At 38.5% G+C, this 18,182-nt stretch overlaps 1 protein-coding gene across 9 annotated transcripts in view; it reads right to left on the minus strand.

Annotated features, from left to right (window-relative positions):
* CEP63 (centrosomal protein 63) overlaps positions 1–18,182 on the minus strand; it is a 77,790-nt gene that overhangs the window by 13,009 nt on the left and 46,599 nt on the right. For 8 of the 9 annotated variants that reach the window (XM_061421043.1, XM_061421023.1, XM_061421033.1 and 5 more), the window contains 3 exons: positions 4,524–4,757; positions 4,134–4,273; positions 2,251–2,388 (listed from right to left, as the gene is read on the minus strand). In XM_061421043.1, the coding sequence (XP_061277027.1) occupies positions 2,251–2,388; positions 4,134–4,273; positions 4,524–4,757 (512 nt within the window). The remainder of the gene's footprint in view (positions 1–2,250; positions 2,389–4,133; positions 4,274–4,523; positions 4,758–18,182) is intronic. The other variant, XM_061421073.1, reaches the window with a different exon arrangement.

Below are 18,182 nucleotides of genomic sequence, written 5' to 3' on the forward strand. Positions count from 1 at the left end.
AATATCACCTTGGCAATACAACAACACAAAACAATCATATACATTCCTCCAGTTCCTGTTTCAGGGAGTATTCTGTTCAAACTGAATAATACAAATAAGCTGTCTAAAAGGGTTCCTTTTTCTACCTGTCTTTTGCTATAGAAAAATAATCTTTAAAGTCATTCAGTTTTATTACTGAACAGGGGTATTTGTATCCATTTATTCCAACCTTATTTCTAAAAATCCTAGAATGCTTATTATGTGGTACTTAGTACATGACTGCTGCTGCTAAGTCACTTCAGTCGTGTCCAACTCTGTGCGACCCCACAGACGGCAGCCCACCAGGCTCTGCTGTCCCTGGGATTCTCCAGGCAAGAACACTGGAGTGGGTTGCCATTTCCTTCTCCAATGCATGAAAGTGAAAAGGGAAAGTGAAGCAGCTCAGTCACGTCCAACTCTTAGCGACATGACTACAATATGTCAAATAGAACACTGAGGTAGAGAGAGAAGAAAAATCAGAAATAAACTTGTCCTATCTAAAGATGGGAAAATCGAGGCCTAAAGAGAATAAGGTGTTCCAGGTTGGTAGTGTGTCGGAAGCAAGACACAAGTCTTCAGAGTCTGCTGAAAGCATAGCAAAACATGTAAAAGACCACTAAAAAGTTAATCAATGGAAAATCTATGATAAAAATTATAAATATCAGCTCTAATATCAATAACAATTTGTCATTGTTGTTTAGCTGCTAAGTCGTGTCCACCTCTTTTGCGATCCCATGGATCCCCACCAGGCTCCTCTGTCCATGGGATTTCCCAGGCAAGAATTCTGGAGTGGGTTGCCATACCTTCTCCAGGGGATATTCCCAACTCAAGGATTTAACCTGTGTCTCCTTCACTGGTACAAATGGATTCTTTACCTGCTGAGCCACCAGGGAAGCCATGTCAAGAAGAATGTGCTGTGCTGTGCTTGGTTGTGTCCAACTCTTTGCAACCCATGGACTGTAGCCCACCAGGCTCCTCTGTCTATGAGGATTCTCCAGGCGAGAATACTTGAGTGGGTTGCCAAGCCCTCCTCCAGGGGATCTTCCCAACCCAGGGACTGAACCCAGGTCTGCTGCATTGCAGGCGGATTCTTTACTGTCTGAGCCACCAGGGAAGCCCGTCAATAAGAATACTAAACTTTATTTTATTCAATCTACAGTGTGCAAATATACTTCAGTAATGAGAATTAAGAATATCTTAAGTATTTCAAGGTGAGAAATAAAGCAAAAACTCTGTGGATGCATGTATATTTACTATGCAAAGAAAATATTTAGTGGTTTCCAAAAACAGTAATAAAAGATATATTAGTTAGAGAAGGGACAAAAATTTGTTACTTAAAAAGGCAAAATGGAAATTTTTTGGTTGTTTGTTTCCCTGCAGGCTAACAGTTTATATATTTTTATCTTCTACATGCAGAAAACATTAGAGTACAAATGACTGATTTACGTTTAAAATAAAATATCAAACTGCTCCCAATCAAAAAGTTCTGCAGTATGACAAAAAAAAAAAAAAGTTCACTGTATTGTAATACAAGTGAGCTGGGCATAGTACAGCATAAGTAAGAATTCAATCAACACACAAGGACATATCAACAGCATTTCAGAACAGAAGGAAGGAGCACCACATGTCCAGTGAGACCTCCCCAGTGAGGTGGCTGGTAGAGGGGAAAGCCAGTCTAACCGAAGGCCTTCTGCATGGGAGAAATGTGAAAACATACAGAGAGTCAATACAGACACCTCTTGAAGAATTGGGTTTTGAAGAAGAGCAGAGAAGTATGGAAGTAACTTGACAGGGATGTAGAATTAAAGGAGGGTTTTCATCTTTTTCCCAAGATGAGGAATATTAAAACAAATTTTATACCAGGGGAAATGATTTAGCAGAGATTAAGAATTGACAATGTAAAAAAGAAAAGAAAAAACTGTAGAAACTATACAGAAGTGGAATCTTAGAAGCACAGACATGTCATCCATTGATTCATCCACTCTTCACAGATTAAGGGCACAGACAGGTGCAGGCTGACTGGTAGGTCTGGTGGTAAAAAGATTAGGAAGTTCTACTTTACTTGAGATCAAAGTTCTCCTTTAATCTCAGTGAAATCAGAAGTTAGGCCAATTTGTGAAAGCTAGAGGAAAAAACATGTTTTCATTTGTTATATTAGCTTACTTTATCAATACAATGATTGAAATAGTTTCTAACAATTTGAACATTGCTGAAATGCATGTAATTATCTACCTGCCTTCCAGACGCGTCACCTCTGCCTGCAGAAGCTCTTCACTAGTGTGGGTAAAATCCAGTTGGCAAAGCACGTTCTGCAAGTCCCCCTGCCCTTGAGAGGCATACCTCCTTTCTGCCAGAGGTTCCTCCAGTGATCTACGGGAAGATATAGAAGGATTGTTAAAGGCCTGTATCTTTGCAAACAAAAGCAACACAGAGGCAGTTCATATTTTCCCAATTCTTTTTAGTAATGAAACTCTTCAGAATTCTTTAGTCTGTTTCCTGGTTTACCAAAAAAGGGAGTTCATCTTTCAGTGTCCTATCTTTTTGCCTTTTCATGGGGTTCTCAAGGCAAGAATACTGAAGTGGTTTGCCATTCCCTTCTCCAGTGGAACACGTTCTGTTAGAACTCTCCATCATGACCCATCCATCTTGGGTGGCCCTACATGGCATGGCTCACAGTCAAGGCTGTGGTCCATGTGATCAGTTTGGTTAGTTTTCTGTGATTGTGGTTTTCAGTCTGTCTGCCCTCTGATGGATAAGGATAAGGAAGCTCCCTGATGAGAGAGACTGACTAAGGGGGAAACTGGGTCTTGGTCTGATGGGTGGGGTCATGTTCAGTAAATCTTTAATCCAATTTTCTGTTGATAGGGGGGGGGGGGTCGTGTTTCCTCCCTGTTGGAGGAGTTTGACCTGAGGGCAAACTATGGTGGAGGTAATGAAGATAATAGAGACCTCCTTCAAAAGGTTCCATGCCACACTGCCGCAATCAGTGCCTCTGACCCTGCAGCAGGCCACCACCGACCCACGCCTCTGCCAGAGACTCCTGGACACTCACGGGCAAGTCTGGCTCAGTCTCTTGTGGGGTCACTGCTCCTTTCTCCTGGGTCCTGGTGCACACAAGGTTTTGTTTGTGCCCTCCAAGAGTCTGTTTCTCTAAGTTCTGGCTGCCCTATGGTGGGGTTAATGGTGACCTCCCCCAGGAGGGCTTATGCCATACCCAGGTCTACTGCACCCAGAGCCCCTGCCTCTGCGGCAAGCCACTGCTGACCCATACCTCTGCAGGAGATACTCAAACACAGTTCTGGCTCAGTCTCTGTGGGATCCCTGGGTCCCAGTGGCACAAGGTTTGTTTGAGCCCTCTGAGCATCTCTGGCCAGTATGGGGTTGATTCTAAACGTGATTGTGCCCCTCCTACCATCTTGCCAGGGCTCCTCCTTTGCCCTTGGACGTGGGGTATCTTTTTGGTGGGAGCCAGCATACTTCTGTTGATGGTTGTTCAGCAGCAAGTTGTAATTTTGGAGTTCTCACAGAAGATAAGTACATGTCCTTACCAGCTACTAATCATGATCTATTTTACCAAAGAAGGTAGGCCTCCCAGGAGACAAAAGACTATAATTCCTTTCACGTTTGGAGTTTTAGCAAGGGTACAAATTAACAGGAGACAGAGAAAGAATAGTCGCTAAGTCATGTCTGACTCTTTGTAGCCCCATGGACTGTAGCCTGTGAGGCTCCTCTGTCCATTGGATCATCCTGGCAAGAATAATGGCGTGGGTTGTCATTTCCTCCTCCCGAGGATCTCCCAACCCAGGGGACTGAACCCACGTCTCTTGCACTGGTCAGTGGATTCTTTACCACTGCACCACCTGGGAAGCCCATGCAGATTGACAAAAGGGCTTCTAACTTTCTAAGTGTCAGAGTTTCTTGTTTAGGGGACCCACACTGAAGGTAGAAAAAAATAACCACACATTATTATCTAATACCCTAAAAATTTAACTCTGAAATTAAAACTAAGAAAACCTATAATATGATCAAGCACAAAATTATGAATATGTAATATTAAAAACCATGCAAATGCCAAACCACCCTGTGGCTAAGACTAATAACATTTAAGGTTATACCTTATGGTCTCTACTGTGTGTTGAGTATCAACTGCCTTTAATTTTGCTTGCAGCTTCTCCTTTTGTATTCTTGCATCATGGATAAAATTTTCTTGAGTCTGAAGAGCTGCCTTCAATCCTCTCTTTTCTTCTTGCAGAACCTGTAAAAATACTCAGAAAAAAAGTCAGATGTTATTACAGTTTTTCTATTTCATGAGAAAAGGAAGCCAGGAGTCAAACTGTAAATTATATAACAGATACAGTATTAATAGGCCCAATTAATATCCGATCCACTGGCTATAGGGTAGGTAAGAAACTGCAGATTTTGGAACCTGGTTCTAGGTTAGTTTCTCTTAAAACAGACAGACACACATTTCCTCAGTTATAGTATATAAAAATTTAAAAATATACCTCTAGCAGTTTTTCAGATTCCTTCAATTTTTCTTCTTTCTGCCGCTGCTCTTGCATAATAGTCATATTGGTTCCAACCAAGTCATTGACTCTCATGGTGAGGCGCTCTATTTCCAACTCATTGGCACAGATGGTATCATTGGCCCGCTCCAGCTTACTGCTCAGGTGCTGAATTTCCGACTGGCTGGACAGTTCCACAGACTCTAATTTTTGTTTCCGATTGGCAAGCTGAGCCTAAAAATACACAAATTACCAATTGGTAAAAGTAAAAGAATAATCAATGAACAAGGAAGAATGAAAATTAAACTGAATTTTACCTCCATAAAAACATACAGCAATAGATCATTAAATAATATATAATTCATTCACCACTCCAGTCAAAAACTGAACAAAAATTTAAGCAGACATTTCTCAAAAGAAGACATACAGATGGCCAATAAACACATGAAAAGATGTTCACATCACTCATTATTAGAGAAATACAAATCAAAACTACAATGAGGTATCACCTCATACCAATCAGAATGGTCATCAGAAGAAGAACTACAAACAATAAATGCTAGACAGCATGTAGAGAAACTAGAACCCTGCTGCACTGCTGGTGGGAACGTGAACTGGTACTGCCACTACAGTATGGAGATTCACAACAAACTACGGATAAAACCACCATGTGGTGGTGGTTTAGTCACTAAGTCATGTCTGGCTCTTGTGACCCCGTGGACTGTAGCCCTCCAAGCTCCTTTGTCCATGGGATTTTCCAGGCAACAATATTAGAGTGGGTTGCCATTTTCTTCTACAGGCGATATTCCCAATCCAGGGATTGAACCCACATCCCTTGTGTAGAAAGTGGTCTCCTGAATTGCAGGCATATTCTTTATCACTTACCCACTAGGGAAGCCCCCAAACTACCATATGACCCAGCAATCCTACTACTGGGCATATACCCTGAGAAAGCCACAATTCAAAATGACACATGTACCCCAGTGTTCATCACAGCACTATTTACAATAGCTAGGACATGGAAGGAACCTAGATGTCCATCAACAAATGAATGGATAAAGAAGTTGTGGTACAATGGAATATACTCAGTCATAAAAAGGAATAAATCTGAGTCAGTTGTAGTGAGGTAGATGAACCTAGAGCCTCTTATATAGAGTGAAGTAAGTCAGAAAGAAAAAAACAAGTATTGATATATTAACACGTATATATGGAATCTAGAAAAGTGGTATTGATGAACCTAGTAGAGAACAGACTTGACACAGCGGGGGAAGGTGAGAGTGAGATGAACTGAGCAAATACCACTGACATACATAGACCGTCACGTGTAAAACAGACAGTCAGTGGAAAGTTGCTGTATAATACAGGGAGCCCAGTCTGGCATTCTAAGACAACTCAGAGGGGTGGAATGTGGCAGGTAGGGAGGCTCAAGAGAGAGTTGATATATATATAATTATGACTGATTCACACTGATGTACTACAGAGACCACCACAACATTGTAAAGCAATTGTTCTCCAATTTTAAAAATACATATACATACATATATATGTGTATATATAATATATTCATTAGGTAGATATATTCCTAAGTATTTTATTCTTTTCGTTGCAATGGTGAATGGAATTGTTTCCTTAATTTCTCTTTCTGTTTTCTCATTATTAGTGTATAGGAATGCAAGGGATTTCTGTGTGTTGATTTTATATCCTGCAACTTTACTATAATCATTGATTAGTTCTAGTAATTTTCTGGTGGAGTCTTTAGGGTTTTCTATGTAGAGGATCATGTCATCTGCAAATAGTGAGAGTTTTACTTCTTCTTTTCCAATTTGGATTCCTTTTATTTCTTTTTCTGCTCTGATTGCTGTGGCCAAAACTTCCAAAACTATGTTGAATAGTAATGGTGAAAGTGGGCACCCTTGTCTTGTTCTTGACTTTAGAGGAAATGCTTTCAATTTTTCACCATTGAGGATAATGTTTGCTGTGGGTTTGTCATATATAGCTTTTATTATGTTGAGGTATGTTCCTTCTATTCCTGCTTTCTGGAGAGTTTTTATCATAAATGGGTGTTGAATTTTGTCAAAGGCTTTCTCTGCATCTATTGAGATAATCATATGGTTTTTGTTTTTCAATTTGTTAATGTGGTGTATTACATTGATTGATTTGTGGATATTGAAGAATCCTTGCATCCCTGGGATAAAGCCCACTTGGTCATGGTGTATGATCTTTTTAATGTGTTGTTGGATTCTAATTGCTAGAATTTTGTTTAGGATTTTTGCATCTATGTTCATCAGTGATATTGGCCTGTAGTTTTCTTTTTTTGTGGGATCTTTGTCAGGTTTTGGTATTAGGGTGATGGTGGCCTCATAGAATGAGTTTGGAAGTTTACCTTCCTCTGCAATTTTCTGGAAGAGTTTGAGCAGGATAGGTGTTAGCTCTTCTCTAAATTTTTGGTAGAATTCAGCTGTGAAGCCGTCTGGACCTGGGCTTTTGTTTGCTGGAAGATTTCTGATTACAGTTTCAATTTCCGTGCTTGTGATGGGTCTGTTAAGGTTTTCTATTTCTTCCTGGTCGAGTTTTGGAAAGTTGTACTTTTCTAAGAATTTGTCCATTTCTTCCTCGTTGTCCATTTTATTGGCATATAATTGTTGATAATAGTCTCTTATGATCCTTTGTATTTCTGTGTTGTCTGTTGTGATCTCTCCATTTTCATTTCTAATTTTATTGATTTGATTTTTCTCCCTTTGTTTCTTGATGAGTCTGGCTAATGGTTTATCAATTTTATTTATCCTTTCAAAGAACCAGCTTTTGGCTAAAACTAAAGACCTATATATAGAAAACTATAAAACACTGGTGAAAGAAATCAAAGAGGACACTAATAGATGGAGAAATATACCATGTTCATGGATTGGAAGAATCAATATAGTGAAAATGAGTATACTACCCAAAGCAATTTATAGATTCAATGCAATCCCTATCAAGCTACTAACAGTATTCTTCACAGAGCTAGAACAAATAATTTCACAATTTGTATGGAAATACAAAAAACCTCGAATAGCCAAAGCGATCTTGAGAAAGAAAAATGAAACTGGAGGAATCAACCTACCTGACTTCAAGCTCTACTACAAAGCCACAGTTATCAAGACAGTATGGTACTGGCACAAAGACAGAAATATAGATCAATGGAACAAAATAGAAAGCCCAGAGATAAATCCACGCACCTATGGACACCTTATCTTTGACAAAGGAGGCAAGAATATACAATGGATTAAAGACAATCTCTTTAACAAGTGGTGCTGGGAAATCTGGTCAACCACTTGTAAAAGAATGAAACTAGAACACTTTCTAACACCATATACAAAAATAAACTCAAAATGGATTAAAGATCTCAACGTAAGACCAGAAACTATAAAACTCCTAGAGGAGAACATAGGCAAAACACTCTCTGACATACATCACAGCAGGATCCTCTATGACCTACCTCCGAGAATATTGGAAATAAAAGCAAAAATAAACAAATGGGACCTAATTAAACTTAAAAGCTTCTGCACATCAAAGGAAACTATTAGCAAGGTGAAAAGACAGCCTTCAGAATGGGAGAAAATAATAGCAAATGAAGCAACTGACAAACAACTAATCTCAAAAATATACAAGCAACTCCTACAGCTCAACTCCAGAAAAATAAATGACCCAATCAAAAAATGGGCCAAAGATCTAAATAGACATTTCTCCAAAGAAGACATACAGATGGCTAACAAACACATGAAAAGATGCTCAACATCACTCATTATCAGAGAAATGCAAATCAAAACCACTATGAGATACCATTTCACACCAGTCAGAATGGCTGCGATCCAAAAGTCTACAAATAATAAATGCTGGAGAGGGTGTGGAGAAAAGGGAACCCTCTTACACTGTTGGTGGGAATGCAAACTAGTACAGCCACTATGGAGAACAGTGTGGAGATTCCTTAAAAAACTGGAAATAGAACTGCCTTATGATCCAGCAATCCCACTGCTGGGCATACACACTGAGGAAACCAGAAGGGAAAGAGACACGTGTACCCCAATGTTCATCGCAGCACTGTTTATAATAGCCAGGACATGGAAGCAACCTAGATGTCCATCAGCAGATGAATGGATAAGAAAGCTGTGGTACATATACACAATGGAGTACTACTCAGCCATTAAAAAGAATACATTTGAATCAGTTCTAATGAGGTGGATGAAACTGGAGCCTATTATACAGAGTGAAGTAAGCCAGAAGGACAAACACCAATACAGTATACTAATGCATATATATGGAATTTAGAAAGATGGTAACGATAATCCTGTATACGAGACAGCAAAAGAAAAAAAAAAAATAAAGGAAGATGGTAAAAAAAAAAATAATAATAATAATATATTCATGATAGAAAGAAAAAAAAAAAAACTCCATGATAAAAACTAGGAATAGAGAGGAACTTTCTCAACTTGACAAAGACTTTCTACAGAAACCATACAGCTAACATTATACTTAATGTTGGGAAACTTGACACTTTCCCACAAAGATCAGATATAAGGCAACAATCTATCCTTATATCACTCCTTTTCAACATCATAGTGGATGTCCTAGTTAATGCAGTAAGAAAAGGAAATAAAAGGTATACAGATCAGGAAAGAAGTCATAAAACTACCTTTATCCACTGATGTGATCATCTATGTAGAAAATCTGAAAGAATCAACCAAAAAAAAAAAAATTCCCTTGAGTTAATAAGCAACTATAGGAAGGTTGCAAGATATAAGTTTAATATATAAAAGTCAACCATTTTCCTATATGCCAAAAGTAAACATGTGGAATTTAAATTAAAAACAAAACATAGGACTTTCCCGGTAGTCCAGTGGTTAAGAATCTGCCCTGTAATGCAGAGGACACGGGTTCAATCCCTGATCAAGCAGCCAAGATCCCACATGCCTTGGAGCAACTAAGCCCACGCACCACAACTACAGAAGTGGATATGATGCTGCAACTAAGATCCATTGCAGCCAAATGAATAAAATAAAAATTAAAAAACAAAAAAACACATCACTATTATATTAACACCTAAAGAAATTACTTAAGTACAAATCTAATAAAATATGTACAAGATCTATAAGAGAAGAACTACAGATCTCTGATGAACAATGTCAAAGAATAAATGACAGATATTCCATGTTCATGAAAAGAAAGAATCAATACAGTCAAAGTGTCAGTTCTTCCCAATATTATCTATGAATTCAATACGATCCCAATCAAAATATCAGCAAGTTATCAGCATTTTGTGAATATCAACAAAACTGATTCTAAAGTTTACAGGGAGAGGCAAAGAGTCAGAATAGCTAATACAATATCAAAAGAGAAGAACAAAGTTGGCTGACTGATGTTACCTAACTTCAAGATTTACTATAAAGCTATAGTCATCAACAGTGTAGTATCAGCAAGAGAACAGACAAATAGATTAAGGGAACAGAATACAGAGCCCAGAAATTGACCCTTATAAATATAGTCAACTGATCTTCGATAAAAGAGCAAAGGTAATAAGATGGAGCAAAGATAGTCTTTTCAACAAATGGTGCTGGAATAACTGGACATCCATATGCAAGAAAAAAAAATGACATGTCTGACAAAGGCTTTATGCTCTCCACAAAAATTAATTAAAATGGATCATAGACCTAAATGTAAAATGCAAAACTTACAAAACTCTTGAAAGATAATATAGGAGAAAACGTAGCTAACTTTGGGTATAGTGGTATCTTTGTAAATACAACACCAAAGACATGATCCCTGAAAGAAATAACTGATAAGCTGAAATTCATTAAAATTTAAAACTTTTGCTCTGTAAAAGACAATGTCAAGAGAATGAGAAGACAAGCCACTTTAGCAACTGTCTCATGGACCTGTAGTACACAATTCCTGTACATTTGGATGATTTTTTAGGCTTTGTATCCCAGCTATACTGTTTTTTTTTTTTTTTTTTTACACTGGTTTTTAGCTCCCACCTTTCTAGTTTTTCACAAGTTTAATTCCAGCATCCTGAAAGGTACTTCATCTTCACACTGAAGACAGACATAAAGCATTTGTGTAAGTAAAACTTCCCGTATTCTAAGTATTTTTAAAAGGTAAAGCACACAATTTTATTTTAGAAATTTAAGTCTCTGGGAAATCTATCTGCTGTGTAAAGATTTTTATTATATATAGTACAGGGCCAAAATCCTACTATGGTCACATAAAGTAGATGCTCAATGATGCCCATAAGCCAGAGAGAGGGTGGGAGGAGAAAGGCAAAGAGGCAGAAAAACAGTGTTTATATAAATTACAGACCAAGATTCCAGCATAAAGAATCAAAAACTTTTTACCAGATTCCTACAATAGTGTGAAAAAAGAACATCAAGCAGGTTTAGATGCCAGGATGCAACTGCCTCCAAACTTTTAAAATACCACATAAACTACCCACCTCAACAAGGGGAAACCTTACACAGAATTCTGCACAGAATAAAACACTGAAGATACTGGAAGATGGTGGTAAGAGAAAGAGCCTGGCTTACTGAACCTCCCAACCCTATTTTAAATTGCACAGTAGCTTGGCAGAACACAGCTAGAAAACCACTGCTCAACTGGATGCTCAGGATGAAAGACAATACGTGATTGCAAAACATTAGCATTGTCTAACACTGTAATAGCTATTTAACATTCAGTTCAAATCCGTGATCTTAAAGTAAACTGGTGTTGAAATTAATAGTTTAACTAAGCTATAGTTTAACCAGCGAGTCTAGATTTGATACATAAAAACTAACCAATATCTTAGTTCTATAGCATCAAAAATACAGCCTTTTTCCCCCTTTTTTTTACAGTGAAGTACAGATGACATACAGTATGTTAGTTTCAGGTGTAAAACATAGTGATTTGACACATATACATTATTACTGATCACCATGATAAGTCAAATAGCCATCTGTCACTGTACAAAGCTATTACAATATTATAAACTATATTTCCTATGCCGCACATCACATCCCATGACTTAATTATTTTATAACGGGAAATTTAAATTAATTTCCTTCACCTATTTTGCCCAACTCCCCTCATCTTCTCCTCCATGACAACTGCCAGTTTGTTCTCTGGATCTATAAGTCTGTTTCTGTTTTGTTTCATCCCTTAGATTCCACATGTAAGTGAAGTCATATGGAATTTGTTTTTCTCTGTCTTATTTCACTTAGAATAATATCCTCTAGGGACATCCAGATTGCTGCAAATGGTAAAATTTCATTCTTTTTTATGATTCATATACCACATTTTCTTTATCCATTCATCTATCAATGGGCACTTGGGTTGCCTCGTATCTTTGTTACTGTGAATAATGATGCAAAGAACATAGGGGTACACATATCCTTTTGAATTAGTCTTTTTTTTTTTTGGAAAAATGGACAGAATTGTAATTGTTAGATCATATGATAGTTCTTTTTTTAATTTTTAAGGAATCTCTATGCTGTGCTTCCAATTTATATTCCCACCAACATTGCGTGGGGGCTTCCCAGATGGTACAAAGATAAAGAATCCGTCTGCCAATGCAGGAGACGCAAGAGACTTGGGTTCAATTCCTGGGTCAGGAAAATCTCCCAGAGTAGGAAATGGCAACCCACTCCAGTATTGTTGCCTGGAAAATTCCACGGACAGAGGAGCCTGGTGGGCTACAGTCCATGGGGTTGCAGGAGCTGGACATGACCGAGTACATACACACAACAGTGCAGGAGGGCTCCCCTCTCTTCATCATCTTCAACACTTACTTGTTACCTTTGGGTAATAGCCATTCTGACAGGGGTGAGATGGTATCTCACTGTGGTTTTGAATTGCATTCTCCTGATAATTAGTGATGCTGAATATCTTTTCTCAAGTCTGAATGTCTCCTTTGGAAAAATGTCTATTCAAGTCCTCTGCCAATTTTTAAAAATCAGGTTGTTTTTTGACCTTGACCTCTTTAAGTTCTTCGTATAGTTTAGATATTAAACTCCTTACAAGATAAATCATTTGCAAATATGTCCCCCAATTCAATTTTCTTGGACAACAAAATCATTGCAGATGATGACTGCAGCCATGAAATTAAAAGACGCTTACTCCTTGGAAGAAAAGCTATGACAAACATAGACAGCATATTAAAAAGCGGACACATTATTTTGCTGACAAAGGTTCGTCTAGTCAAAGCTATGGTTTTTCCAGTAGTCATGTATGGATGTGAGAGCTGGACCATAAAGAAAGCTGAGCGCCAAAGAAATGATGTTTTTGAACTGTGGTGTTGGAGAAGACTCGAGAGTCCCTTGGACTGCAAGGAAATCAAACCAGTCAATAATAAAGGAAATCAATCATGAATATTCACTGGAAGGACTGATGGTGAAGCTGAAACTCCAATACTTCGGCCACCTGATGCAAAGAACTGACTCTTCTTCTGACACTGGGAAAGATTGAAGGCAGGAGGAGAAATGGACGACAGAAGATGAGATGGTTGGATGTCATCACCAACTCAATGGACATGAGTCTGAGCAAGCTCCAGAAGCTGGTGATGGACAGGGAAGCCTGGTGTGCTGCAGTCCATGGGGTTGCAGAGTTGGACACGACTGAGCAACTGAACGTAACTGATTCAGCAGTATACCTTTTCATTTTGTTGATAGTGCCTCTGCCATCAGTTCCTGTGCAAGGCTTTTTAGTTTGATAGAGTTCCACTTGTTTATTTTTGCTTTTGTTTTCCCTGCCTGAAGACACAGATCCAAATATATATATACACACACACACACACATATATATATATATATATGTATATGTATATATTGCTAAGAACAACGCCAAAGAACATATTATCTATGTTTTCTTCTAGGAGTTTTATGCTTTCAGCTCTCACATTTACGTGTCATCTATTTTCAGTTTATTTTTATACAAGGTATAAAAACCTGTCGTTTCATTCTTTTTTCCCAGCACCATTTTTTGAAGAGACTGTCTTCTCCCCCATTGTATATTCTTGGCTTCCTTGTCATAAATTAGTTCAGTTCAGTTCAGCCACTCACTCATGTCAAACTCTTTGCAACCCCATGGACTGCAGTACACCAGGCTTCCCTGTCTATCACCAACTCTCAGAGCTTGCTCAAACTCATGTCCATTGAGTTAGTGATGCATCCAACCATCTTATCCTCTATCGTCCCCTTCTCTTCCTGCCGTCAATCTCTCCTAGCATCAGGGTCTTTTTAATGAGTCAGTTCTTTGCGTCAGGTGGCCAAAGTATTGGAGCTTCAGCTTCAGCATCAGTCCTTCCAATGAATATTCAGGACTGATTTCCTTTAGGATGGACTGGTTGGATCTCCTTGCAGCTCAAGGGACTCTCAAAGAGTCTTCTCCAACACCACAGTTCAAAAGCATCAATTCTTCGGTGCTCAGCTTTATCATCCATACATAACTACTGGAAAAACCATAGCTCTGACTAAACTGACCTTTGTCAGCAAAGTAATGTCTCTGCTTTTTAATATGCTGTCTAGGTTGGTCATAGCTTTTCTTCCAAGGAGCAAGCATCTTTTAATTTCATTGCTGCAGTTACCATCTGCAGTGATTTTAGAGCCCAAGAAAATGAAGTCTGTCAGTGTTTCCATTGTTTCCCCATCTATTTCCCATGAAGTGATGGGACCAGATGCCATGATCTTAGATTTCTGAATGTTGAGTTTTAAGGCAACTTTTTCACTCTCCTCTTTCACTTTCATTAAGAGGCTCTTTAGTTCCTCTTCACTTTCTGACATAAGGGTGGGGTCATCTGCATATCTGAGGTTATTAATATTCCTCCTGGCAATCTTGATTCTAGCTTGTGCTTCATCAAGCCCATCATTTCGCATGATGTACTTTGCATCTAAGTTAAATAAACAGGGTGACAAGATACAGCCCTGATGTACTCCTTTCCCAATTTATACGGTTATAAGTTAATGACCATATAAATTAATGACAATATAAATGTAAATTTATTTCTGGGCTATTTGGTCCATTGATCTGTGTCTGTTTTTATGCCAGCACCTTATACTTTTGATTACTATAGATTTGTACAATAGTTTGAAATCAGGGAATATGATAATTACAACTTTCTTCTTCTTTCTTAAGATCGCTTTAGCTCTTTGGGGTTTGGTTTTGTGTGTGTGTGATTCTATACAAACTTTAGACTTATCTGTTCCAGTTCTGTGCAAAATATCATTGGAATTTTGATAGGGACTTCACTGAATGTATAAACTGCTTTAGGCAGTATGGACATTTTAACAGTATTAATTCTTCTAATCCATGAGCATGGTATATCTTTCAATTTATTTGTGTCATCTCCATCTGCAATTTCTCTCAAAGTCTTAGTTTTCAAAGTACAGGTGTTTCACATTTTTTTGGTATTTTAAACTTTTAAACTTTTTGATGCAGTTGTAAATGGGCCTGAAATCTTAATTTCTCTGATAGTACGGTATTTGTGTTTCACATTTTTTTGGTATTTTAAACTTTTAAACTTTTTGATGCAGTTGTAAATGGACCTGAAATCTTAATTTCTCTGATAGTACATGATTAGTGTACAAAAAAGCAACAAATTTCTGTATATTGATTTTTTTAGACATCAACTTTACTGAATTCATTAGCAGCCATTTGTTTTTATTATTGTGGAGGCTTTAGGGTTTTCTGTATGTAGTAACATATCACCTGCAAACAGTTTTACTTCTTCCTCTGCAGTCTGGGTGCCTTTTATCTTTTTCTTGCCTGATTGCAATGGTTAGGATTCCTAATACTATGGTGAATAAAACTGGTGAGGATGGGCATCCTTGGGTGTTTCCTAATCTTAGTAGAAAAGCTTTCAGCCTTTCACAGTGGAATATTATTCTAGCTATGGGTTTCTCATATATTGTTGTTGTTCAGTCGCTAAGTCATGTCCTGCTCTTTGCAACCCCATGAACTGCAGCATGCCAAGTTTCTCTGTCCATTACTATATCCCCGAGTTTCTTCAAACCCATGTCCGTTGAGTCAGTGATGCCATCCAACCATCTCATCCTCTGTCACCCCCTTCTCCTGTTGCCCTCAATTTTCTCCAGCATCAGCATCTTTTACAATGAGTTAGCTCTTTGCATCAGGTGGCCAAAATATTGAACCTCTGTCAGCAAAATGATGTGTGTGCTTCTTTATACGCTGTCTAGGTTTGTCATAGCTTTTCTTCCAAGGAGCATCTTTTAATTTCATGGCTGCAGTCACCATCTTCAGTGATTTTTGGGGCCCAAGAAAACAAAATATCACTGCTTTCACTTTTTCCCCTTCTATTTGCCCTGAAGTGATGGGACTGGATGCCATGATCTTAATTTTTTGAATGCTGAGTTTTAAGTCAGATTTTTCACTCTCCTCTTTCACCTTCGTCATAAGGATTTTTAGTTCCTCTTCACTTTCTGCCATTAGATGGTGTCATCTGCATATCTGAGGTTGCTTATGTTTCTCCTGGCAATCTTGATTCCAGCTTGTGATTCATCCAGCCTGGCACTTCACATGATGTACTCTGCATGTAAGTTAAATAAGCAGGTGACAATATACAGCCTTGACGTACTTTCTCCCCTAATTTTGAACCAGCCCATTGTTTCATGTCAGGTTCTGTTGCTTCTTGACCTGCATACAGGTTTCTCAGGAGGCAGGTAAGGTGGTCTAGTATGCTCATCTCTTTAAGAATCTTCCACAGTTTGTTGTTATCCATGCCACCAAAGACTTCAGTGTAGTCAATGAAGCAGAAGCAGATGTTTGGGGGAATTCCCTTGCTTTCTCTGCAATCCAACGGATGTTGGCAATTGGATCTCTAGTTCCATTGCCTTTTCTAAACCCAGCTTGTACATCTGGAAGTTCTCGGCTCGTGTACTATTGAAGCCTATCTTGAAGGATTTTGAGCATTATCTTGCTAACATGTGAAATGAGCACAAGTGTATGTAGTCTGAACATTCTTTGGCCTTGTCCTTCTTTTGGATTGGAATGAAAATCGACCTCTTTCAGTCCTGTGGCCACTGCTGAGTTTTCCAAATTTGCTGGCATATTGAGTGCAGCACTTTAACAGCATCATCTTTAAGGACTGTGAAGAGCTGAGCTAGAAGAATTCCATCACCTCCACTAGTTTTGTTCATAGTGATGCTTCCTAAGGCCCACTTGACTTCACACTCCAGGATGTCTGGCTCTAGAGAGTGATACACCATCACAGTTATCCAGGTCATTAAGACCTTTTTGTACAGTTCTTGTGTATTCTTGCCACCTCTTCTTAATCTCTTCTGTTTCTGTTAGGTCCACACCATTTCTGCCCTTTGTTGTGTCCACCTTTGCAGGAAATGTTCCCTTGGTGTCTCTAAATTTTTTAAAGAGACCACTAGTCTTTACCATTCTATTATTTTCCTCTATTTATTTGCATTGTTCACTTAAGAAGGCTTTCTTTTCTCTCCTTGCTATTCTTCGAACTCTGTATTCAGTTGGGTTTACCTTTTCCTTTCTCCTTTGCCTTTTGCGTCTCTTTTCTCAGCTATCAGAACGGCCTCCTCAGAGAACCATTTTGCCTTACTGCATTTCTTTTTCTTTGGGATGGTTTTGGTCACTACCTGTACCTGGGTTGGTTTTGGTCCTGTACAATACTATGAACCTTCATCCATAGTTCTTCAGGCATTATCTCTGTCTCTTCATCTTCAGGCACACTGTCTCTGTCTCTCTTAGGCATTCTGGTGTGTGGTGTGTGTGTGTGTGTGTGTGTGTGTGTGTGTGTATGCCACATCTTTTTTTAATTTTTAAATTTATATTTTTAACTGAAGGATAATTGCTTTATAGAATTTTGTTGGTTTCTGCCAAACATCAACAAGACTCAACCACAGATATACGTATGTCCCCTCCCTCTTTAATCTCCTTCCCATCTCCCTCCCCATCTCAACCCTCTAGGTTGATACAGAACTCCTGTATGGGTTCCCTGAGACATACAGCAAATTCCCATTGGCTCTCTATTTTACATATGATAATATAAGTTTCCATGTTACTCTCTCCATACATCTCACCCTCTCCTCCCCCTCCTCCTCTCTTCCCCTCTCCCCGTGTCCAAAAATCTGTTGTCTGTTTCTCTGCTGTTGCCCTGCAAATAAAATCTTTGGTACCATCTTTCTAGATTCCGTATATATGCATTAGTATAGGATATTTATCTTTCTCTTTCTGAGTTATTTCGTTCTGTATAATAGGCTCTAGGGTCATCCACCTCATTAGAACTGATTCAAATGTGTTCCTTTTATGGCTGAGTAATATTCCATTGTATATATGTACCACAACTTTTATTCATTCATCTGTTGATGGACATCTAGTTTGCTTCCACATTCTAGCTATTGTAAATAATGCTGCAATGAACACTGGGGTACACTGTCTTTTTCAATTTTGGTTTCTTCAGGGTATGTGCCTAGGAGTGGGATTGCTGGGTCATATGGTGGTTTTATTTCTAGTTTTTTAAGGAATCTCCATACTGTCTTCCATAGTGGCTGTATCAATTTACATTCACACCAACAGAGCAAGAGGGTTCCCTTTTCTCCACACCCTCTCCAGCATTTATTATTTGTAGACTTTTTGATGATGGCCATTCTGACCAGTGTGAGGTGATATCTCATT

This window comes from Bos javanicus, chromosome 1, assembly GCF_032452875.1.
Source record: "Bos javanicus breed banteng chromosome 1, ARS-OSU_banteng_1.0, whole genome shotgun sequence".
In the NCBI taxonomy this organism is placed as follows: domain Eukaryota; kingdom Metazoa; phylum Chordata; class Mammalia; order Artiodactyla; family Bovidae; genus Bos; species Bos javanicus.